The sequence below is a fragment of the Diabrotica undecimpunctata genome, chromosome 5, assembly GCF_040954645.1.
Source record: "Diabrotica undecimpunctata isolate CICGRU chromosome 5, icDiaUnde3, whole genome shotgun sequence".
Classification (NCBI taxonomy): Eukaryota; Metazoa; Arthropoda; class Insecta; order Coleoptera; family Chrysomelidae; genus Diabrotica; species Diabrotica undecimpunctata.
This window is the reverse complement of record NC_092807.1, coordinates 53,464,823-53,488,767: the sequence shown is the minus strand read 5'-3', so window position 1 is coordinate 53,488,767 and position 23,945 is coordinate 53,464,823. Positions and strand designations below refer to the sequence as shown.

The window sequence follows — 23,945 nt, the reverse complement described above, 5'->3', positions numbered from 1 at the left end:
TAATTTTTTGAGGATAACTTTGATATATTATAGTTACAAACCAAATGGAGTCCCCATATAAATTGGTTGCTCTTTGTTTCATAAAACCGTACCTGTTCACTAGACGGTTCCAGTACTTTTGAAATAAGTAAGGGCATGTCATTTAACATTGTTATGTCATTTTAGCACACCATCCACTACAATAAGAAGTAAACGTTTTAACTTTAAAATAAAAATAATTATTTTTTTTTAATATGTATTTAGATAAAGAATCAGAAATTGACGTCTAATTATTACAGAAATAATACGCATTAAGTTTTAAATTGACGGCATCAACAGGTCTTTAAGAATTAGTTAGTTAGCGTCAGTTGTTTGTAGCATCGAGTTGTATTTTGTTTTCTGAGTATTTAGTGCGTCATACAGTGCGTTAAAAACAGTCCAGATATATTTTGTTATGTGCGTGGTAATTACACCATAGCAACTCATTAACGAAACATAACAAAAGTTATTAAGAAAGCTTATCTTACTTCGGTGTAAAGCTTGGCGATCAGGACAAACCTTGAGCTCTACATAAAGTGTGCTTTTAGTATGTCGAGCTACTGAGAAAATAAACAAAACGGTACACGTTATCTTTACCCTTTGGCATTACTATGGTATGTAGGCTACTAAAAAGCAATTTAGATGACTGTTACTTTCGCCCTGCGATGTCAAGGGTTTCATTCGGAAAATAAACGTACAATTTAGTATCCTGATTTACCATCTACTAAACGACCTCTTTAGGATAAATGTACTTACATAAAGATATCGTGATAAATCTGTCGATATGTACTGTTGGTGTTTAGACTTCCAAAATGCATTTGATCGTATTAAACACTCACTTTGTGAGACACACTCACAAAGAGACATTGGCTTGGATGTAGTAAGTACAATTTTAGTAGATGGTTTGGAACAACAGGCTCTTAATATTTAAAGAGAAGTAAGGCAGGGATGCCTCTTGTCACTCCTGCTTTTTAACATTTACTCCGAAAGAATTTTCAGAAATGCACCTTCTGAAAAACAAAAAGGAATGAATCATTGTGAACTATGAAATCATCAATAATTTGCAATATGCGGGTGACACAGTACTCTTAGTACTCTACTTAAAAAGATCTGCAAACATTATTTCACAGTGTCAGTGAGAGCTGTAAGGAACCAGGTTTGGATCTGAACATACGGAAAACCAAAATAATCGTAGTAAGTAAACAACGGAATATAAGACCGTCTATAGTTCCGTAAATTGTACCAAATTTAAGCAAATCGATTAAATTGTTTACCTTGGATATTATTTAAACTGTAACGCAGAGAGTCATGGTGAAATAGATCCAGAATTAAGCAAGCTAGGTTGCTTTTAGAAGGATGTCCAAGGTATTATGTCACAGAAATCTAAAATTGGCGTTGAGGATCCGCCTAAATCGCTGCTATGTGTTCTCGGTCGTCTTAATTTATGGTATCGAGTCTTGGACTGTGCATAAAAATTATTTAATTCGTATTGAGTCTTTCGAAATGTGGTGCTATAAAAGAATTTTAAAAATTCTGATTTTTAAAAAAGAGAAAACTGGAGTACGTTGGACATGTAATGAGAGGTCTCAAATATAGATAGTTACAAAATGTTATGCAATGGAAAATGGAAGTCAAACACAGCGTAGTACGAAGAAAGACTTCATGAATAAAGAACTTGCGAGATTAGTATGGTATTAATACAAGCTTGCTATTTAGGGTGGCAGTGAATTAAATAATTAAGATAGCTATGATAGTAACCAACGATCTAAAAGGACATGGTTCATAAGGAAGAGACACAACCTGTCCGGGAATTCTATTTCTCCATCTTTTTTTAACACCATCCAATAGCAATCATCAAATGAAAGTTTAAACGAAAAAACCGATGAAGATGAATAATATCCTGATAAAGCCCAACCTCAACATATTATCCAAGCTAAACTAAACGGCGTAGTGAAATACTTGGGCCTATTGAAGGATGCTGCACAAATCTCAGGATCACGACTGAAAGATAAAAATTCGTTGGCTCCAGAAACCACATTTTCGTGGTATAGGCGCCGTGAAATTCGCAGAATATTTTCCTCAAGAGGGTTTACTGGTGTATTCTAATAATATGCTTGCAGTAATCATAAAAATGGGAGCTGATAATTGCGATAACACATTATGATGGATATCTATTGATTGTTTTAAGAGCAATATGAAGGGTGTCTTGTTGCACAATGGTACTACTTATGCATCGGTGAAGAAACATATGTAAAGATGAGCTGTTACTAAATAAAACAAAGAATACTGAAGATTGTTGGCAACTCTGTGGACACTTCAAAATAATATCCATGCTTTTGGGTCAGCAGTCTGGATTCACAAAGTATCCATGTATTTTATGCGAGTGGGGCAGTCAAGCACGAAATTTATAATACGTTAAGAAAGAATGGCAGTTATATAAGTTGACTCAAAATTAGTTCTTTTGTCTCCCCTTCTTATAAAGTTGACATTGATGAAGCAGTTTGTCAAAGCTTTAAATAAAAAGGTGACTCTTTTAACACTAGACGCACCACCATTTTGCATACCTTGAAGCACCGGAGTGGTCAAAATGACGGGTATTGGAATTTTCTATCGCCAGCAATTTTTTTATTCCTTTTTATTAAAAAAAAACCTATATTTATATGCAGTAGCAAATTTTTTTCAATTTTGCTTGTAAAGGACCTACACAAAATTTTTTACATATGACCAATTTCACATGTTTTATTTTTGTTGGACTTTTCTGTTTGGCATTGTGTACTTTTATTATTTGATTGCTTTGTTACACCCCTTGGATTCGTATCCGTTGATGTTGTCCTACCCTTATTCATATGATCTTGACGCAATTCTTCTGCTAACTGAAGTAGGAAATGTTGCCTAGATACTTGACTGCCCGTAACTTCGTTATATAAAATACAAACGTTTATTCCTGCCATTTCTAGAATATTAAAAAAAACTTGCAACGGCCATCTTCTTGAAGCTTATTTAGTTGAACACTGTCTGGACATCTGATCTACAACGTTTGCTTTGTATTTTGTGTGGCTATAGTAGGTAATGGTTTGCGGTTTCTTCTTTTTATTTCAATAATTAATTATATTCTCAAATAAATCTCAAATAGTCCTACTTTATTAAGTTTTTAAAATGACTATGAATAAGGAAAACACTGAAGCTAAACTTAAATAAGTAATTTTTATAGAGCCCTAAATTCGAACCTCTAAATTCAACAAATTGTTTCAGCCTACAATAACCTAGGATAAATCCAAAGCATGGAGTTCTTTCGTAGAAGTCATTTTTTTTTCTCCAGTCTCCAAACTACAAAGAAATTGTAGCCTCATGGTCGAAAATTAAAAAAAAAAGCTGGGATGTAATATGAGCGTCAAACTTTATTTTCTAATTTCTCATATTGACTATTCTCCCGAACACATTAAAGCAGTTAGCAAAGAACAGAGAGAGGGGTTCCATCAATCCATAAAGGTGATAGAGAGACGTTACCATGCGAGATGAAATATTAGAACGATGGCTAGTTACTGATGGACCTTGAAGACGGAGTTGCTCACAGAAATCCGCAGAAAGAAAACTACAAAATGTAGTTTTCACCGAAAAAGAGAACTGTAATATACTGAATTAGTTTATTAACATCTTAATTTTGCAGTGCAACTATCTATTTAAACTATTTTTAATAAAAAAAGTCAGTTAAGATTTGATTTCACGTATAGTACTCCTACAATTCGCTTATACGTATTTCTTCCTTTTAGGACTCATCAGAGCGCCTTAGTAGGAAGCCCAATAAAATATTCTCCGTTAAAGGTGGTACTATCAGTAGTGAGGGATATAGCTAAATACTCCTTTGAAAATCTTTTTGGTTTTCCCATAGTTATGTTTTGGTATATCAGATAATGATATTTACCTCACACTGTTAGTGTATCTCAAGGATAACGATAAATTTAGCTCTATGTAACTCAATGAAAAAAGGTGATTTTGATAAGTCAGTTTATTTTTGTGAAGGATTCTGATTTCCAAAATTTGCTCTATAATGTTTAAGAAAAATTGCTATTAAGAAAATTATTTGTATTGCTATTAAGTAAAAAATTATACAGTCTCCAATTATTAACCCATCACAAAACATCTAAATGATAAATTTTTAATATTATTAAAACCGCAAACCTATTTTAAAACCATTTCGATTTATGTCAGCTAATTATTTTCTCAAAGTACAACCCACTATACCAGATATTAGTTCTATCTACATTCCATACCTAGCATACTTATGATAGATTACAACTGTTTTTTAAATATTCAATCCACAGAGTCACATTATATCCCATCCGCTACTATGGTTTGTTTTTTAACCAGGAGGAGTAAACTAAAAAGACAGATTTACACCCAAGAAATTTACTAGAAAAGTCACGAAATACATCTTCTTCTTTGGTTGATTATCTCGGCCTTGCGGTAATCCATTAATCAGTATTGGACAACGTCTCACGTCGATTCTAACCTTACTTTGTTTATGTTTGAATAATTATTTTTTCCAATTCACTTCCATTGTAGAGGAAAATCGTCCGGAACGTATACGAAAGCGATATATTCGTGATAAAATTATATCTAAAATCCAATGGAATTTTACAATATTTCATCAGCGCATTAACTTAAACAACAAATATTGTATGCCGCTTTATAGGAATATATAGTCCTTTTCTATCATATTGATAGCACATTATGTATGCAAATCCTCAACAGGTCAAAAAACCATACCAACAGGTGTCACCCTATACTTGTTTTGAAATAAATAAAAAAAATTAATATTTTAAGATGCCGTCAACAATACATTATCTTTTAAAAAATCTTCTGTGAAATAAGTGTCCACTAATCTCACTATACCTTTTTTGTGCGTAAAAAACGTCGGTATATATGCCACACGATTATTGTTAATTATACACGGGTGATTAACGAGAGAATTGAATGTTTCACGAAATAAATTAATGTAAACAGTAATTTAAAGGTGATTATTGTTTTCTATACAAGTTATCGCCTGAACAAAAAGAATGCCTTATTTGAACGATTACGTGGAATTACTGATAAGGCTTCACTAATGATAGTTTAAGTAGTTTTTATGCCACATTACAGCTTATGCCAATAATATAAATTAGAATTTAGAAAAGAGTGGAGGGAGTAAACCCTTGGAAATTGAAGAAATACATAAAAACATGATAAGAAGCAGCGTCCACTCATTTTTTTTAACAAAGAATTTCCAACATTGGACAAAATCCAAACATTAATTAGAGAAAACGAAGAGTTACCAATCATAAGCAACAAGAAATTATGGGGACTATTGAGAGAAATGCAACTTTATTTAGGGATTAGTAATCCTCAAGACTATTGTATTCTATTCTGCTTCAACCTTTATACCTGGTGGTCATACTCAATTTAAAATTGTTTTCCTATATACTTCTGTAAACTTGTTGACAAATATCTATTTTTCATTGAGTCACCCGTATCAACAGTTTAAGGATTTGCATACATAATGTGCTATCAATATGATGGAAATGGACTATAACCAGTTTTTATGGGATAACTTTTTTTAACAATAAGTATTAATATAAGATAACTATATGATCTTGATTTTAACAATAACTATTCTGTAAAACTAACCTGTCTTGCCTGTTTTATTTTTGCTACCATGGCTGTTATGTTTATTCCAGAACTATCAATTTTTATTTATTTGTACATATTTATAATGCATTGTTTTCATTTGATGATAAATGACTCAAATCTACTCGGCGTTTTTTAGGTGGAGAAAGATAATTACCACTAGTACTTGGCATTGAATCCATATTGTTATCTTAATAACATTACTATGTCGGTAAATAGTTCTGGAAAGAACTGTTTTTTATATAAATGCAATCGATAAATCTAAAAATTAAAGAAATAATGCAGAAAATACAAAAAATCGTCGATATAAATTTTGAATTTTAAAATTTCATAAATGTCATTCGTGTCAGAATGTCATAATGTAGTGGAGTAAACTTGCCTGCGGTTGGACCAATTACAAACAAACAATACAACGCGGTAAATTTAAATTGCTCCTCCTGATTAAAAAAAACCATACCTACTAATCGAGAGTAATTTTTACTTATAATTTTTATAATTTTTAGTTATGTCAATTTGATGGAATGGAATTTGAATATTCCATTATGTATCATATAAATATATACTTACAGATATAGTGCATCGTATGTAGAAATCTCTGGGTAAACTTTGGTACAAACTGCGGTATCAATTTCAGCACTTATATTGTAAGACTTTATTTTGTCATTTATAACTATAGTCGAGTGTTTGTAAATATCAAGCAAGTTTTGATTTTTGTGGTTAGGTATACAAAGGGCCCTATGCAGTACCCTCTTATCAAATGTCCAAAGATTTCTGTCGGAATTCTAAAATAAATTCAGAATTAATAAACTCGATTAAAATTAACGAATTATTTAAAATCAAACAGTTTACAAATTGTATCGTAGGTATTCAGCGAACATTGAAAGGCAACAGATTCTATCAGAATCACCTGATAATCGACAAACGACCTAAAGCGTTTTAGCAATAACTGGATGCAAGCTGTACAAGACAGAGACAGATAAAAAGAGCTGTGAGAGACCTATGTCCAGCAGTGGACGCATATAGGTTGATGATGATGATGAATTCAAAATTAATCAAGCTACATTTAAAGGGTTTTTATCCACATATTTAGTGGCTTCAAACATGTACATCCAGATAGCACTGATGATGGAATAGTTATTCCGAAAACGTTCTGTGATGTAACCCGACAGGATTTTTTATTATTATAGCTTTAGTAAAGAAAATTGTTTTTAACACCCTTAATTCATTTTTTAAAACGATGTCTATCTACAGATAAAATTTTTCAATAAGCTTTATGAGCTGATTTATAAGAAAATTGCCCCAAAATCATGCTATGAACTACATATGCTTCATCATTAAGGCAAACAGATTTTTATGTTTTATGTCATAACTGCAATTCTGGTTTCTATAGAAGTTCTAGATGTATGTTAATGACTTCCATTAGCCAGCTATATAATAAAGCATTTACGTATTCGATAAATTTTATAATTTCTAATGCCCCTTGAATATTATCACTAGCAGCTGCACCTATTCTATCATTCTTAAATTACTACATTGTAGCTAATTATTGCCTTTTCAATTTCTCTAACAAATGGACTAACAAAACTTGGACTCACCAGTTATAATGTTTGCTACGGAAAGATATTGTAATAGTTTAAATTATAAGAAAAACAGACCAGCATACATAGAATCTGAGTTGTAAATAGATGATAAAAAGTCATCAATAGTTGTCTTGTAGGATAAAAAGTAATTCCAGGTTTCTTCGGTTAACACCACAGTATTTTGACACTTTAATCAAGATAATAAATATGATACATGGACCACAATTCAACTGGTGGGATAAGCACACTGAGACATACTTTGATTTATTTGGATTTAGATATAAATGCTGTTGTTCTCCAATGAATATATCGGTGTTGGAAAATCCGGTGTTACACATCCTGATATGTTATTGTTTGCGTTTTTTCTCATCATTCAACGGTAAACTAATGTATTAATTGCTTTTTTTTCTTCTATTTGGTAAATGATTGGATGAAGGGAAAATATTGGTTATTAACCAACTCAAAAAAACAACAAGAAATTGTAATAATACTTTAATATTCACAAAAATGGATTACAAGTATCTTTTTTGGACTTAATTATTATTTAAAACTATTAAAAATACTTTTACTACTAAGCGGTAAAGATTTAATTTTTAAATTCACAAAGAATATCTTCAGTTTCTTATTATATTTAATCTTCTGATAGGTTCCTTGTTCTAATTAAATGTTTAGTAACAGTATAAATTCTGAATGACTCACAAATGGGCCCTGTCCCAATTTACCATAATCATACTCATAACAATGCACACACAACGCAAAAGTCTGGGGATATTTTTATAAATAGGCGTATTTTGTTTATTTGTAATAAACTTAAAAAAAATAATACAAAATTTGTAGTTTTAATTGTTGTTTAATATGTCAAAAACCATAAATTGCAAAAAAACAGAAAATTTGAGCAAAAAAAATATATTGCAAATCACCCATGTTTCCTATACCACCATAAAATGTCAAAAATACGAAATATAAACTTAAAATAAAGTATGGCCACCACGTTGGCTTATCAAAGCTCTACATCTACTGTTAATGCTCCGAATCACATTGTTAATGTCTGCTTGAGGTAGTTGTGTCCATTGTTCTCTCAGAAGCTCTTTTAGTTGAAACTCATTATAGATATTACCCATATGTGGAATATTTTTTCGTTTGCAGACAGTTTCGTTAGCATGTATGAGACATTTAGCATGTCTCATACATGCTAAATGGGATTCAAGTCCGGTGATCGTGCTGGCCACGGCAATACATCAATACCCTCGTTATCCAACCAGTTTGTTACAATATGTCCAACATGTGGTCGAGCGCTATCATCCATAAAGTAAAAATGTTCTCCAACAGCAGCAGCAAATGGGCGCACAACAGGTTCAAGAATAGTGTTTAAATATTGCTGACTTGTAAGAAAGCCACGTGGGAAAATGAGGTCAGTTCTTCCGTCAATCATGATTTCTCCCCATACCATTAATGTACCACCTCATACACGTATGCATACACAATAAGTGTATGCATACACTTCTTGAAGATGTCGTAATCGTTCTCCATTTCTGGGTCGTCTCCAAACTCTTGTTCGACGAGAATCTGGATGAAATTCATATCTAGACTCGTCACTAAACAAAACTGTGGCCCAGTCATTGTCAGTCCAATTCTGAAACTCTTGAGACCAGGTTAATCTTGCAGCGCGATTGCCTCTAGATAGAGGTGGACATCTCAGTGGTCGCCGACTACGAAGGTTGGCTTCATGGAGACGATTCCTCACAGCACTGCTGCTAATTGTTACATTATGTGCAAGCTGTAATTCATTAACCAGCTCGGGTGCTGTGATTGTTGGCTGCCTTCTGTCATTTAAAATTAAATATCTGTCTTAAGCGACGGTTGTAGAGCGACCACGTCCTGGGTGTTGCTCGGCTGGACTCCCAGTGTCTCTAAACCGACGCCACAAACGACTTACGATGCTTTGAGAGACACCCAGCTGGTCGGCAACTGGAGTTTGTCGCATACCAGCTTGAAGGAGGCCCACGATTCTATCCATCTCGTCCAACGTTAAATATTGTCGTTGCATGGTAAAAAGACAATAGCTTTAACTCACCTATTAAGCAAGAGTGGTATAAAGTGACTAAAATTAAAAATAAACAAAACATAAAAGTGTCGATTTTTTTGTCCCGTATAAAAAACGTTCTAAAACACGTATTGCTATCAGTTTTACAATTTTTTTTTTCATAAGAAGTGAGTGTCTGTATCAACAATTATAGTACAAGTAAATTCATATGGTCATGAAATTTCTGTCATTGGTATTGTCAAATTATTAAAATATCCTTAGACTTTTGCGTTATGTGTAGATTTTAAACTAGATGTTAGTAAAATTTAAAAATTAAAATGTATGTAAAACTAAAATAGGATAAGCTTGTTAAATTTTGTTCTTGTTGTTTTGTTGGTTTACGATACAGAGATTTTTTAATTATAATTGCAATAAAGAGGTGGAATAGTAAAATATATCCCTGATATAAATTCGAATTGTGTTCTTCAAAATATAAGCAGTCAAATTTTATAATAAAACATATACAAGTCTTACATAGATAACTTTCAAATTCTTTCATACAAAAATATATTTACTTTTGGAAAGACATTCTCAATAAGTAATTTTTGATATTTATATGATGGATATTTTTTACAAATATTTTTATTTAAACTGTGAGGTAAACAAGACGTATACATAATATTGCTGAGGCTGTTGTTATTTTCGCATAGTCTCCTAACACGTTGTATTTCTGAGCTCATCATTATCTGTAAGAAAATTGTTACTTTATTATACTATGACAATATACTGTAATGGTAATGTATCAACAAAATTCTCAAAGAAATATTTTTTATTATCAAAAGGATTTAAAACCCATTTACTTAGGCCCACTTAGAGAAAGCATAATAAAACCAATGATTTTTTATTAAATATATTTAATTAAACACAAATAAAGATAATTTAAAAGCTACATAAAGAAAAAAAATACACGTCCATTTTTGTTAACGTTGCGGTAAGACAACATTGGGACTATACGTATAACATAAAAACATTTTTATTTTCACTTGTCGTAGTCTTTGAAACAATGTGGATGAAATGGTATATTACATTTTCTACACATAAAAACAGTTGTACTTTTACATAGCTACAACGCCTTCTCCAGTTTTTTATTATTGCATTCAATTATATAGCCCACATTATCCAAACGCAAGGTAGATGGTAAGGATGAACTAGAGCCATGACCTCTAATAGATTCTGTGCACTAACAAGGCTTCGCACAAGTTTTGACCTAAAATCTAACTGCGAAATTGAATTTTTCTCATGTACAATTCTATAGAGTTTCCAGTCATTAACGACTGCAGAGTCTAACATATTTATAAATAACGGCCACCACCATTTTTTCTCACGGATATTAATTCTATAATTAGCCATTTCTTTGTCATGTAAGTCCACTCCCCCCATGTATTTACTATATTTAGCTATCATATTGGGTTGTGAGATAGCGATATCTTGTCTTACCTTGCGATTGTATCGTTTTACGGGAAGAACAGGCTCTACTGGATCACAATTGGTTGTCACTATCACCACAGAATTATCGTTCCAACGCACAACACTTATTTTATTAGTTTAATCGTAGCGACAATCCATAGTGCCACGATCTTTTTTCCAATGTATTTTGTGTTCTCCAACGGACAATTTAGCAGCCTGTTTTCACGTATTGCTCCAGTGGCAAAGTATTCTTGTTGTTACACATGAACTAACAACTTGTATTTGGTAAAGAAATTATCAAAATATATCTTGTGTGCAGACTTGTCTTCCACGACTTTTAAAAGTTTGATAACAACTACTTTACTCTAAACTCTTTTGAATTATTCTGGTTTTATTTTCTAGCATAAGGAACAAATTGTATAAATATCCATTGCTAGATGCAAATCACCATACTTTGTATCCGAAACGAATGGGATTCCCTTTTATAAACATTTTTGCCGAATTACGGTCGAAGTATGGGACCATTTGTTCATCTATTGATAAGTATTGACTGAAAACACCATATTTTAAAAAACTTTTGTTTAACAGGTTGATGATCGGACGATTTTCTGCTGCCAATTTATCATGTTTATCTAGCTGATCGTTATCTGCAAGATGAATGTTCCTCGTTATTTCAAGAAATCTATTTCGAGACATTGCATTTTTCACAAAATGAACTCCCTTATCTTCATCAGAAGACCAGTAAAGTTTTACACGGGAAAGAGTGTGATGTCTGCTCAAAATCAACAATCCCAAAAATATTTCTAAATCATTTCGATCCATGTCAAAGTTGGGACGGTTCCGAACTCCTGAATATTTTTTTGAATTTGATGTAATACATTGCAAAATATCTTCATTGAACATTTCCACAAAATAGTCCAGTACCAACTTTTCATCCAACTCCTCAATGATATTTTTTAAGCGAGTTTCTTCATTCGAATCAGCATCACTTCCATACTCAATGGGTTTTCTTCACCAGGTTACTTTTTCGACTCTATTTTTTTTTTGGCTTTTGATGATTGCACATGAGACTGACTTACACTTGTCTCTTCCATCTCGTCTTCTTTCTTTATATTTGTTATTTTAAATGTCCCAGGCCCATCTTTCGGCAAACTATTTATATTAGCCATATCATCCTGATCTCCATCTTCCTCATCTGTTAGGCTTTCAACTTCTGGATGTATTAAACAAACATCTATCTCATCATCTACATCCAGTTTTTTAACTATAGCTTTGAGTTCTTTCATGGTCAAGGGCCTTTTAGGATCATTCTTATACTTATACTATATTAAACTTATTTTCCCATAGTTGCGTTAACGCAACGGTATATTCAAAGTCCTGAAACGACATTATTTACTAAAAAAATAAATTTTACGTTTAGAATATTGTTACTTTATGTCACTAAGCGATGAAAATATCTTGTGAATGATAAAATAATAATCCCTAAATATTTTAAAGCATTTTTTTTAAACGTATCTCGCTTGTAATATTATCTATAGTTATTTTACTATTTTTAACGCTATTTTGAATTATATTTTTTTGCATGTAGAAGTTTTTTCTGAATTGCTAAATCTTTCATAGCACAATACTATCCGCCATTTATAAAAAAACTTCAGTATTCATGTAAAAAAAAAATTCATTCAATGTGTTGCGTTAACGCAACTAATGCAACTTTTTTTTTTTAATACTAAAACAATGTGATGTATCGATCGAAGCTCACGGTGTGATGCGATCTTGCTTATACTATTTCCTAAATAATACAAATTATTTTTTTTGCTACGTTTTTTTAATACGTTTTGATTTTTTAAAAGAAATTTCTTTGCTATTTTCATTATAAATTTATTTAAAAAACTTGTATGTATACTGTTTTGGTTTTATTAATTTAGGAATTTTTCATTCTTAAGGAATATCATAAACATTATTTAGTTTATAATTATACTTTATCAAATAAAAAATGAAATGACTCATATGCGTGATTACTAAATTTATCGTATCATTTAGCTGTCGTTATTACTTTTACCAGGAACCATGTCAGTAGCGGAGAATTTATTTTTTATTTTGCATATCGCAAACAATAAGAACACATAATTAAATTCTTTTTTCGCAGTTTTTCTTGCTGTTCTGTCAGTATATTACCCTCCTTATATCTTCACATCTTTTGTTTGAATCTTGTTCATGTTGGTCTTCCTGAAGTTATTGGTTCATATTTTCTTTTGATTTTCTTCTTTCTGTAGTTATTTATATTCCTCCTTTGCTTGTCGAGTTTTGTGCTCCTGTTGCATAAGTCAATATGTTTTGTTTTTTCTTTCTGTTATAATCTGACATTTTTCATTAAACCAGTCATTCGTTCTTGTTCTTCTTTTTTTAACTTCCATGCCTAGTAATTCTTCATCTGTTTTTTTAATGATGTTTCTGTACCTTTCCTACTCTTCACTTTTGTTTTCATGTTTCAATCGGTTTTCTAGTTTGATATTATTATTTTATTTATATTCAATGTTTCTATGTTTTTGTTCATATCTTTGAGTCCCCCTGCTTTTTATCGTTTATGTGTAGAACCTATATCCTTTTATGTTTAAAATTCTGGCCCTTACCCTACTTTCGACTCATACTACTACTCGGTAGTAATCACAATCCGCATTTGCTCCTCTCCTTGTACGGACGTTTATTATATTTAATTGGTCTCTTGACTTTACAATAATATCTATCCTATTTATTGTAAGTCTGTCTGGTGATATCTAGTTGGCTTTGTGTATATCTTTTCGATCGAAGTTAAAATTAAAGCACTAATTGTTTTTATTTTGTTGGCTGTATTAATATTTTTTTTCATACCATGCCAGTTAAATGTTTACTTTGTATTCCAGTTTGAAGGAATTTTCAGTTTTTTATTAACGCTTATAAAATAAAATTATTTACTTAGTTGCAGCAATCGTTGATTTAGCAGTTGATTTATCTGTTGTGTCTTTATTCCGCTGTGTAAATAACACATTTTCACATAACGTCAGGACATTTTTATTATTATCAGGATTAATTCCGCTATTAAATAGAGTAGCTATTTTGGCATATTAAATTTTTCTCAGAAATAAACTTCGAATTTTGATAGAATCAGTTGCGAGAAGGATTGTATTAGAAACAATATGATTCATGCAATGCATAACTTGAGGTCTAACTTCTTCTAAATAACACGTTTTGGCATATTTAAGAAGATGTTCCGTACATGCAGACCAAACAAGCATCTGCGGTTGCTACTACTCTTTCAATTAATAAATTAAATAATTAAATATCTAAATATAAATTCTAAAATAAGAAGAATATACTAATTTGTTTATTTTACATCTTTAGGTATGTAGTCGACTCTCTATCTTCCGCTCAGACGTATTATTTTTATTATTATAAGCAAAAATATAATACTATAGTATGTAAAGTGACTTGCAAAGAAACATATTTTCTTACGAGCTACCAATGATCGAAATAAAAATTTACGAGAATTTATGATTTACAAGTGATTGCAGCTAATATTGATCACTTATTATAGTTATCTCGTATAACAAACTGTCAGTATCAATGTAGAACAATTTGAATTGTTGAAATAAATGTTGTTTTAACATAAAATCACAATGAAAATGTTTTTTTGAAAATGACATGTTTTTCTTATTCATTATGTTATATATCGTCCATTAAAAAGACGATAATTCTAAATCTCTACGACTCTACTATGAATTTTTAGATAAGCAATTAAATTCTTTCCTTCATACCTTCCTTCATACTTTCGAACTAACCTAAAACTCCTTCTTTTTCATATTTTCCATCCCTCTACCGTAATGAGCATTGGCTATTAGTTTAAAATTCTTATATTTAAGTCGTTTTTTGATTCAGCTCTAAGATTAGCGTTTAGCTGAATATAAACTGCCAGCCAATTTATTTGCTTAAATAATAAAATCCTTTATATTTTTGTAAGAAATGGTTCATGTTTTAACGCCTGTTTTAAGGTTTTATAGTAAATTATATATTTTTTCATTGGGTAACGTTCTTAACAATTTTTTTAATGTAGAATTTTTTAGTGCTAATTTTTCAGGGCAAATTAGTATATCTTTATGTAAATCGTTTAGTTCAATGGTATAGCTTAACCTTTGTATTGCCTCTGGGTACGCCTGGACCCAGTAATAAAAGTCAAATGTTTATATATTTTTTATATCGTAAATTTAAAACGTGATGTTTAATGATATCCTTAAGATAAGGTCTATATACAATTTAACTTATTTGCGTTTTGAAATATCAATTTAGTTTTCTTCGAAATAAAAGAAACACATCTGATGTTTATGGGTCCACCTGTACCCAGAAGTGTTTCCAAATGTACATGATGTTTGTTTTGTTTATTTTTCTAAGAAGGGTAATTAGAATTTGTGGATTCTATTTTCGGAAGCGTTTGTCGAGTATCTTTAGTGTTGTACCAGATCTGATCGCTTGAAGTTTAGAGTTAAGAGTGTGATGTACAATTATTTGTGAAAAACAGAATAATGAGCGTTTGCTGAAAAAATGAGCTCCAGGTGAGGACCCACGGAAGAGGAATTACGAAAAATCCTTGAAGAAGACTCAGAAAATGAAGATGAATCTACCAATTTAGAAACCGTTACTAGTGATGAAGAGTTAGTAGATGAAAAATTTTCTGAAGAAGATCATGTATCTACGGTTGATGATGACAAAGATGAATGCGAAAATTTGGAAAATGAAATAGAAGTTCCTGAACAAGATTTAAAATATACTGCTCGCGATGGGACAGTTTAAAACAAATATCCACCACCTCAGTCACGTGTAAGGTAATGGTTCAAGTGCTACACATATTTTCTTACTAAATTTGTGGGTTTTACTAATTGCGTTGTATATTGTTTAGATCCATCAATATACTAAATCCTGTGCCAGGTCTCGCCAGATACGCCACTCAACGAATTACCGATGAACCTATGTCTTCAATGAGATTGTTTTTCACTGATGAAATGCTCAATTTACTCTTAGTGGAAACTAAAAGAGAACGTGGTCGTATATGTAATGAAAAAATGTTAACTATAAAAGAAATATCACTGGAAGACTTAGAAGCTTCTATAGGTAAATATTTTAATTACAGTTATAAAATAAATTAACTTGAAATTTTGCATTTTTTTTTAAGTTTACTTCTTCTGGCTGGTGTTCATAAAGGTGCCAAAGAATCTCTGCGGGAACTTTGGAGAAATTCTGATGATAGGCCCATTTTTAGAGCTACTATGTCTCTGAAACGATTTTGTAACATCAGCCGCTTTTCCTATTCGACGGAGGCACGACAAGTTAGCTCCAATTGAAAGTTTTTTTGATTTATTTGTAGCACAACTTCCCAGAATGTCTGTTCCATATGAAAGCCTCACTGTCGACGAACAACTTGTACCATTTAGAGGTGTCCCTTCAGACAGTATATTAAAACAAAACCACGTGGGAAATATGGAATTAAATTATGGTTTTTATCTGATGTCAAAACTGGGTTTGTGTATTGTGCAGAAGTGTATACAGGAAAAGCAGAAAATCAGCCCCGTGATGTGCATTAGGGCAGAAATGTGGTTTTACGACTTATAAAAGATGTTCAGAATTCTGGGCGAAACATAACTACGAATTATAAAAACTATGAGACTGAATTATTAAAACGTAAACTAACATTAATTGGAACATTATGAAAGAATAAAACTTTTATTTCAGTTAAATTTCTACCAAATAAAAAGAAAGAAGTTCTCTTTTTTTGATTTTATCAATTTTTGGGTTTCAGAAGAATATGCCTTTAGTTTCGTATAGTCCTAAAAAGGGTAAATCTGTTATTCTTTTGTCCTCGATGCATTTAGATGACCATGTGTCATTGCAAGAACATAAGAAACCAGACATTATTTTAGAATACAATAGCGTCAGATTATATTTTTATTTTTAGATAAATTAGCGTCAGATTATACCTGCAAAAGAGGAACTAGAAGGTAGCCACTTTGCTTATTTTATCATATTTTAGATTTGGCGGTAATTAACGCATATTATATGTTATATATGCATGTAAATCCTCAATAAAATAGAAACAAACTACATATAAGAATATATATACAATATATTTTTATTTTACTTATTTGAGGACCGATCAAGAATTTCCTAAAAAAAGCCTGCATAGTTATTTACAGTTTCGCCCATTGATGTCCTAATGAGTCATGGAAAGGCGGCTCCTACAGGTGCTAGATTTTTAAGAAAGTTTCCTAATTATCAGCTAAGTGTAATAAAATAAAAGCCGGCAGGTATTGTGCTTACATGCATTACAGATTGGTTAGTTTATTTATTAATGGTTCTAAATTAAGATTATTGTATGTATTTTGTTGCAGCTTGATGAAAATCAAGTATTTTTGCCTTTAATTTTATATTCTATTTACATTTATGTAATTGTTTTTAATTATTATTCAGACTTACCGACCTTATTTTTCAAATATTTCATACCGAGAACTTCGAATGCGTATTACGTAATTTACAATTCAGAAAATAACAATTGAAGGGCCACGGGAAAGAACGATCAGACTCACATTTTGTACAAATCGAATTTTAAAGTTTTAAGTCGTTTATTTTGGTTCAAAAAAATTAAATACAAAATGTTTAGTTATCAATTTATTACTATAAGACTTTTTATTACAAAAATGCAAAAAAAATAGTTTGCTAATTATATATATACTTGAAATCTTCAAATTTGTAATTAATCGGTGGATCGTCGACAAATTCCACATCACTACCTTCATTTGTATTTTACCGGCATCGAAAACTAGTCCTTGGTAAAAGAAATGCGCTTCAGGGTTTCTCAGGAATTGAGTTAGGTGCAATAAACCATGCAAGTTAGCAGTCTTAATAGGCAGAGGTTGACTATATAGCTTCTATAGTGGAACATGTGTCAATTTTCTCTTACGTGCCTAATTTTTTGACGGAACTACCACAGCTGTAAGATATAGGCCACAATAGTGGTCTTTGTATAACACAAACCGTTGGTGATTTTTTCTATTTTTAAAATCCTGATAGGCCTAGTTGCCGTAGGACATTTTGGCTCATAAAGATGGGACAAATACTCGGTCCATGTCTGATAGTCAACTTCATCTGCACAGTTTATTACCTTGAATGGTGATGGTTTAATGCGACTATTCTTTAATACATCTCTCCAGTCGCCCGGTATTTCCGTATACGATTTGGAATTCACAAAACTCATGTCCTTATCATATTCTAGGTAAGAGTATCCATGAATAGGAAATATCACTTTCACTAGGTCGAATCGATTAAGCTTGTGCACTACGTAGTGGAGAAATCGAATTACGATTAAATTTTTGTTTTGTCCGCCGCACGAATCACAAAAAATTATTAGATGACATATATGTTTGAGTCCAAAATATGCAAAATAAAATGTTTCAACATCGAACAAACGTCATCGGCACCCTTTCGGGCAACACTTTCGTCGTACGTATAAAACATTGAAGTTGCATTTGACAGTACATGAATATTAATTGATATGAAGTTGAGTTGTCGGCGATAGTAAACATCAGATGTTAAGATGTTGGGAGTGGGGAGGTTTTTTTGGTAATCCATCGTTATGGCTTCCATTGTTTCGTTTTTTTCGTGATTCTTTTCTATATTTTTTTTTCATGGAGTAAAACTTTTTGCTTTTCCGTAAATGGATTGTCTTTTCACACATTAGTGTCTGCAGTGTTGTTGTCAATGATGTTTTGTTTTCTTCATCAGTGCAGTTAGCAATTTTATCGGTCGTAATTGCAACGTTAGCTTTGAAAGTGTCGCTAGAGCTACATGTATCTTTACGTGGGTAGCCGAATAATATGTTGAAATTATTCACAAATATCTCATGAAATGTAGTGTTGCCTATTTTATTATTATTGTGTGATTCATTTAACATTTAATGAAGTTTGGTTGTATTAAATTCTGCAGGTAATTATATTTTACTAGTATCATGCAAAGAATGATAAGATTTCCTACCTTTCAGGGACTGTATAAAACTCATTACCATTGTTCTGGTTTAATCGGTCAACTTATTAGGTCTGTTTTTACGACCATCTTCTTTAGTATTGCCAAATTCAAGTAAATTTTTCTTTGTGGTTTGAGCACGGCGATTAGTGATGCCGTGTAAAGACAAAAATGCTTTATAGCAAACAACAGTATCTTGAAACGAGCCACTCACATTTACCCGAACTCTATGGCTATAAGAAGATTAATTAAAACTTGCTTCAGCTTCAGGGTTTGGCTTCTCTGTAAGATCTGTTAAATATTTGTTTTGAGCATTGTAGTCCCCTAACTCATTAAAATGAGAAATTAATCGTTGTCTTTCATTCGAAGGGATGACTTGAAAACAGTTGTAACGAATGCACTTACAGTCTTCCCCTACCTCGTGAGTGGTGGCACGTAATTTTTTCATTATATCACTCATTTTGCCGGGTTTTCTCTGCTTTTTAACTTCACCTGGCTGATTATTTCCATTAGATATATCACTATCACTAAGATCACTTGATATTATGAATTTTCTCAAAAACAAACTAACGAAAACTACAAAACAGCAGCAGCTAGCCTAGCGATTACACAGTAGAACTGACGCTAAGATGCTATAGATGCAAACAACAATCTACATTTAGTTACAAGGTCATCGGAATCTGATCGTTATTAGCCTTCAACGCGTGGAATCTGATCGTTCTTCTCCGTTGGCTTATATCTTTCCCCTTTATTTACTTCTGTACGGTGATCGTTATTGTACAAACGAAACCGTGCTTGAGTTCTTTTCAAGAAAAGCTAAAATATGGCCCCAATATCTAAATTCCAACCAAAAATGGAGTCTGATCGTTCTTTCCCGTGGCCGTTCAATTAAGATCCCAAGATTTAATTTTAATACTAAAATAATTGGTCTCATTATTTGTAGCTATCCATTCTTTATAGTGGACAGTATAATCCAGAAAATGTTTATAAGTATACAAAGATATACTTTTTATCAATAAATAAATATTTTCCTACCTAGAACTTAATATTATAAGATAGAATTAGTATACTAACATACAATTTGAAACAATAAAACAATTAGTTTTATTATTTCTATCTAATCTACACACAGTAAACATTTTGTTTAATCCAGAAAGTGTTTATCAGTATACAAATATATAATTTTGTAGTTAAATTAATTACTTTTACTTTTATCAAGCATAGATGAACACACACACACACACACACACACACACACACACACACACACACACACACACACACACACACACACACACACACACACACACACACACACACACACACACACACACACACACACACACACACACACACACACACACACACACACACACACACACACACACACACACACACACACACACACACACACACACACACACACACACACACACACACACACACACACACACACACACACACACACACACACACACACACACACACACACACACACACACACACACACACACACACACACACACACACACACACACACACACACACACACACACACACACACACACACACACACACACACACACACACACACACACACACACACACACACACACACACACACACACACACACACACACACACACACACACACACACACACACACACACACACACACACACACACACACACACACACACACACACACACACACACACACACACACACACACACACACACACACACACACACACACACACACACACACACACACACACACACACACACACACACACACACACACACACACACACACACACACACACACACACACACACACACACACACACACACACACACACACACACACACACACACACACACACACACACACACACACACACACACACACACACACACACACACACACACACACACACACACACACACACACACACACACACACACACACACACACACACACACACACACACACACACACACACACACACACACACACACACACACACACACACACACACACACACACACACACACACACACACACACACACACACACACACACACACACACACACACACACACACACACACACACACACACACACACACACACACACACACACACACACACACACACACACACACACACACACACACACACACACACACACACACACACACACACACACACACACACACACACACACACACACACACACACACACACACACACACACACACACACACACACACACACACACACACACACACACACACACACACACACACACACACACACAATACATCAATGATTAATGAAAACTAGGAAAATATTCAAACTATTAATACGACCCTAAAGAACATTCATGACTCAGAATTTCCACATTATATTCAATAATAGTGTTCCAGTAGCCCCCTTCAATACTTAAACAGTGATTCACAAGCCACATTTCGATTCTGAAATCAAAAATTCTTATCAATACAACATTAAGTAATCGATATTCTTGATCATAGTAGCCTTCTGTTACTCTAACAATACGTAATTACAGTCTTGCACTAACAATCATTAGTGCAAAAATACTATTCTTAATCACGACTTAAATCTAAAATATCTCGGTGTAAGTTAAGACTTCACCTGAACATTTAAACACTTGCAACTAAAATACTGTAGCAAAAGTAAAAACCCGCAACAGTATAATCCTCAAGCTCGCAATTACATTGTGGCGGATAAATTCAGATATCATCATACCGACTGCCCTGGTGTTAATGTACTGAACTGCAGAATATGGCAGACAAATTAACGCCCTAATCCATTTAAAGAAAGATGACTAGACGCATTTAAAATTGTAGTAGAAAAAAATACAACATAACTCAATACTATTAACAAAAGCAAACATCAATAAACTAGGTCAAGGATTGATGCGACTAAAATTCTGAAAACCGTCAATAAGAACTGCTACTAACATATCATCATAACATAAATTTCACATCAGAAGAGCATGAGATGGGTAAGTGAAGTCAAGAGACTAGAAATTCGGATCTTGTAAAGAACTCAACAAAGCAACATGTGTAGGTCAAATAGTAAATCTAGGACCTATATATCGAAGATGTAGATACAGCCATCTACGTCCAATAATGGAGACAAATCTAAGAATTAAACACTGAAAACAGTGCTTGGTATGCAGGTGTTGTACAGGTGTATACAAGCGTATATGTGGCGTCTGCCCAAAAACTTACATCGGTCAAACTGGTATAATCTAACAAATGCATAGGAGAACACAAAAGGGTTTTTAATAAGAACACAGATTTAACAAAACAGATTCTACGTACGAACTTCACCTCCTAGATCATAATCATTCTTTTAAAGACCAATTTTAAATTTTCCACATTTAAAATAAACGCCTTAAGCTATATTTATTAGAATCAATGGCAATTAATGAATTTAAAATACAGATACAATTCTGTATAATAAACTTGGGAAAAACCGCTCTCCCTTCCCCAACTTATTCAGTTAATGTCAGTGAAGTGTAGACGCATAGTAAAAATACATCATTTGAGAAAGACACTTTGCTGAAAGAGATGTAGTAAAAATAAATTGCGGTCAACAAAATTAGTATAGCCAATTTGATAGCCAAAGCAAGATAATCGAGTAGTACACAAGAACAAAAAAAAAGATGGCCTATCTTTAGTGATATAGAAGGCGTCTAAATAAAAACATGACTATTTGCAATAAAATTCAACGAAAAAATGTGTAAACTAAATTAGTGTAGAACAATTTAAAGGAGTTAAATATCTTTTAAATTTAATATTACTTTTACTTACCGTTAAAATTTCGTTTAAATATTCACTTATTGAAGTGCTATCTAGTTGTGCTTCGATATTGCAATATTTATTATATGGATCATGAGTGCATTCTAAATAATCATCCATTTCATACAACGGAGGAAGTGTCCGGGTGTCTAAAATAAATATAAAAACGAATAAAAATAATTATCCTCACCTAATTTTAGTTTGAATTACTGAGTTTATATTTCCGCTAATCTATATTGTCATATTAAACAACGTATCGAACAGGGCCGCCGCTACCATGTGTGCCAAGTGTGCATCGCACACGGGCGGCCAACAATAGGGGCGGCCAAAAGCAGTCCACTGATGATACTTTTTTAAAACGAAAATAAATTCAAATAACTAAATAGTAATGATTCAGATAATTCTGTGAACTCTAATATTCCAAACAATAATAATTATTCAGTACGTGATAATACTCAAATGCGTTTCATTTATCATGTATACTTCTTTTTTTCATCCTAATCTAAAAAAAATGTCAGAAAATATTATTTATTGTATGAACTGCCGCCCTTTTGCAGGTACAGTCATAAAGCAGTTTCAGAAATACTTTTTAATTCAAAGCGGCTGGCGGCTTTCCGACTTCAGTTATTTGGGATTTCACACGTAGATACTTTACAAGAATTTGGGCAAGTGGTTGTAAAGTTTCTGTTATAATATTGTTCCTATGGTTATGTTTATAGATGTTCAGTCTTAGTTGAGAATTCGATGAATTTAGACACGCTTTTGATAAACGATTTTGTTTGTAAAATATAGTAGTGTACCCGTTTCTTTTGCACAGTAGGTAATTTAGGACATAGGCACTGTATTTCGAAGTAACTTCGAGATCAGAGCAATTTTATTCGTATACGCGTTACGGCTACATATTATGTGGAGAAACATTATTTGGACAACTTATTTGAAGTGTTTTTGGATTTATTTTGTTAAATTCGCCCGACTTCGTTCTTAAGTGATAATTTCAAAATGTCCGAAAGAAAACGAAAACGACTTTCAGGCTTTCAATATAGAAAAATAAAAGAGGCAAAAACTGAGGACAAAAAAAACCTAGCGGTGCACTGGAATTATTTTGGATGAAAAACATACATGAAAATATAAAAGACTCGGATATAAATTTAGGACCTTCAACTTCAAGCGAAGTTCAAACCATAGACAAAAGTACCAAACAATTGAATATTCCTGAGGATAGAGACGGAGGATTTGATGACAATAATAGCGATAGTGGGAGTGCTGATGCTGAAACGCCTGAACCTGAAACCACCAACCAAGACAGAACAATTAATGTTC

General features: G+C 32.6%; 1 protein-coding gene across 1 annotated transcript in view; it reads right to left on the bottom strand.

Moving 5' to 3' along the window:
* Positions 1–6,245: 6,245 nt before the first annotated feature.
* LOC140440629 (uncharacterized) overlaps positions 6,246–23,945 on the bottom strand; it is a 34,792-nt gene continuing 17,092 nt past the window's right edge. Inside the window, exons 2-3 of the mRNA XM_072530996.1 lie at positions 22,638–22,774; positions 6,246–6,464 (exon numbers count right to left, since the gene is read on the bottom strand). Of these exons, the coding sequence (XP_072387097.1) occupies positions 6,246–6,464; positions 22,638–22,774 (356 nt within the window). The remainder of the gene's footprint in view (positions 6,465–22,637; positions 22,775–23,945) is intronic.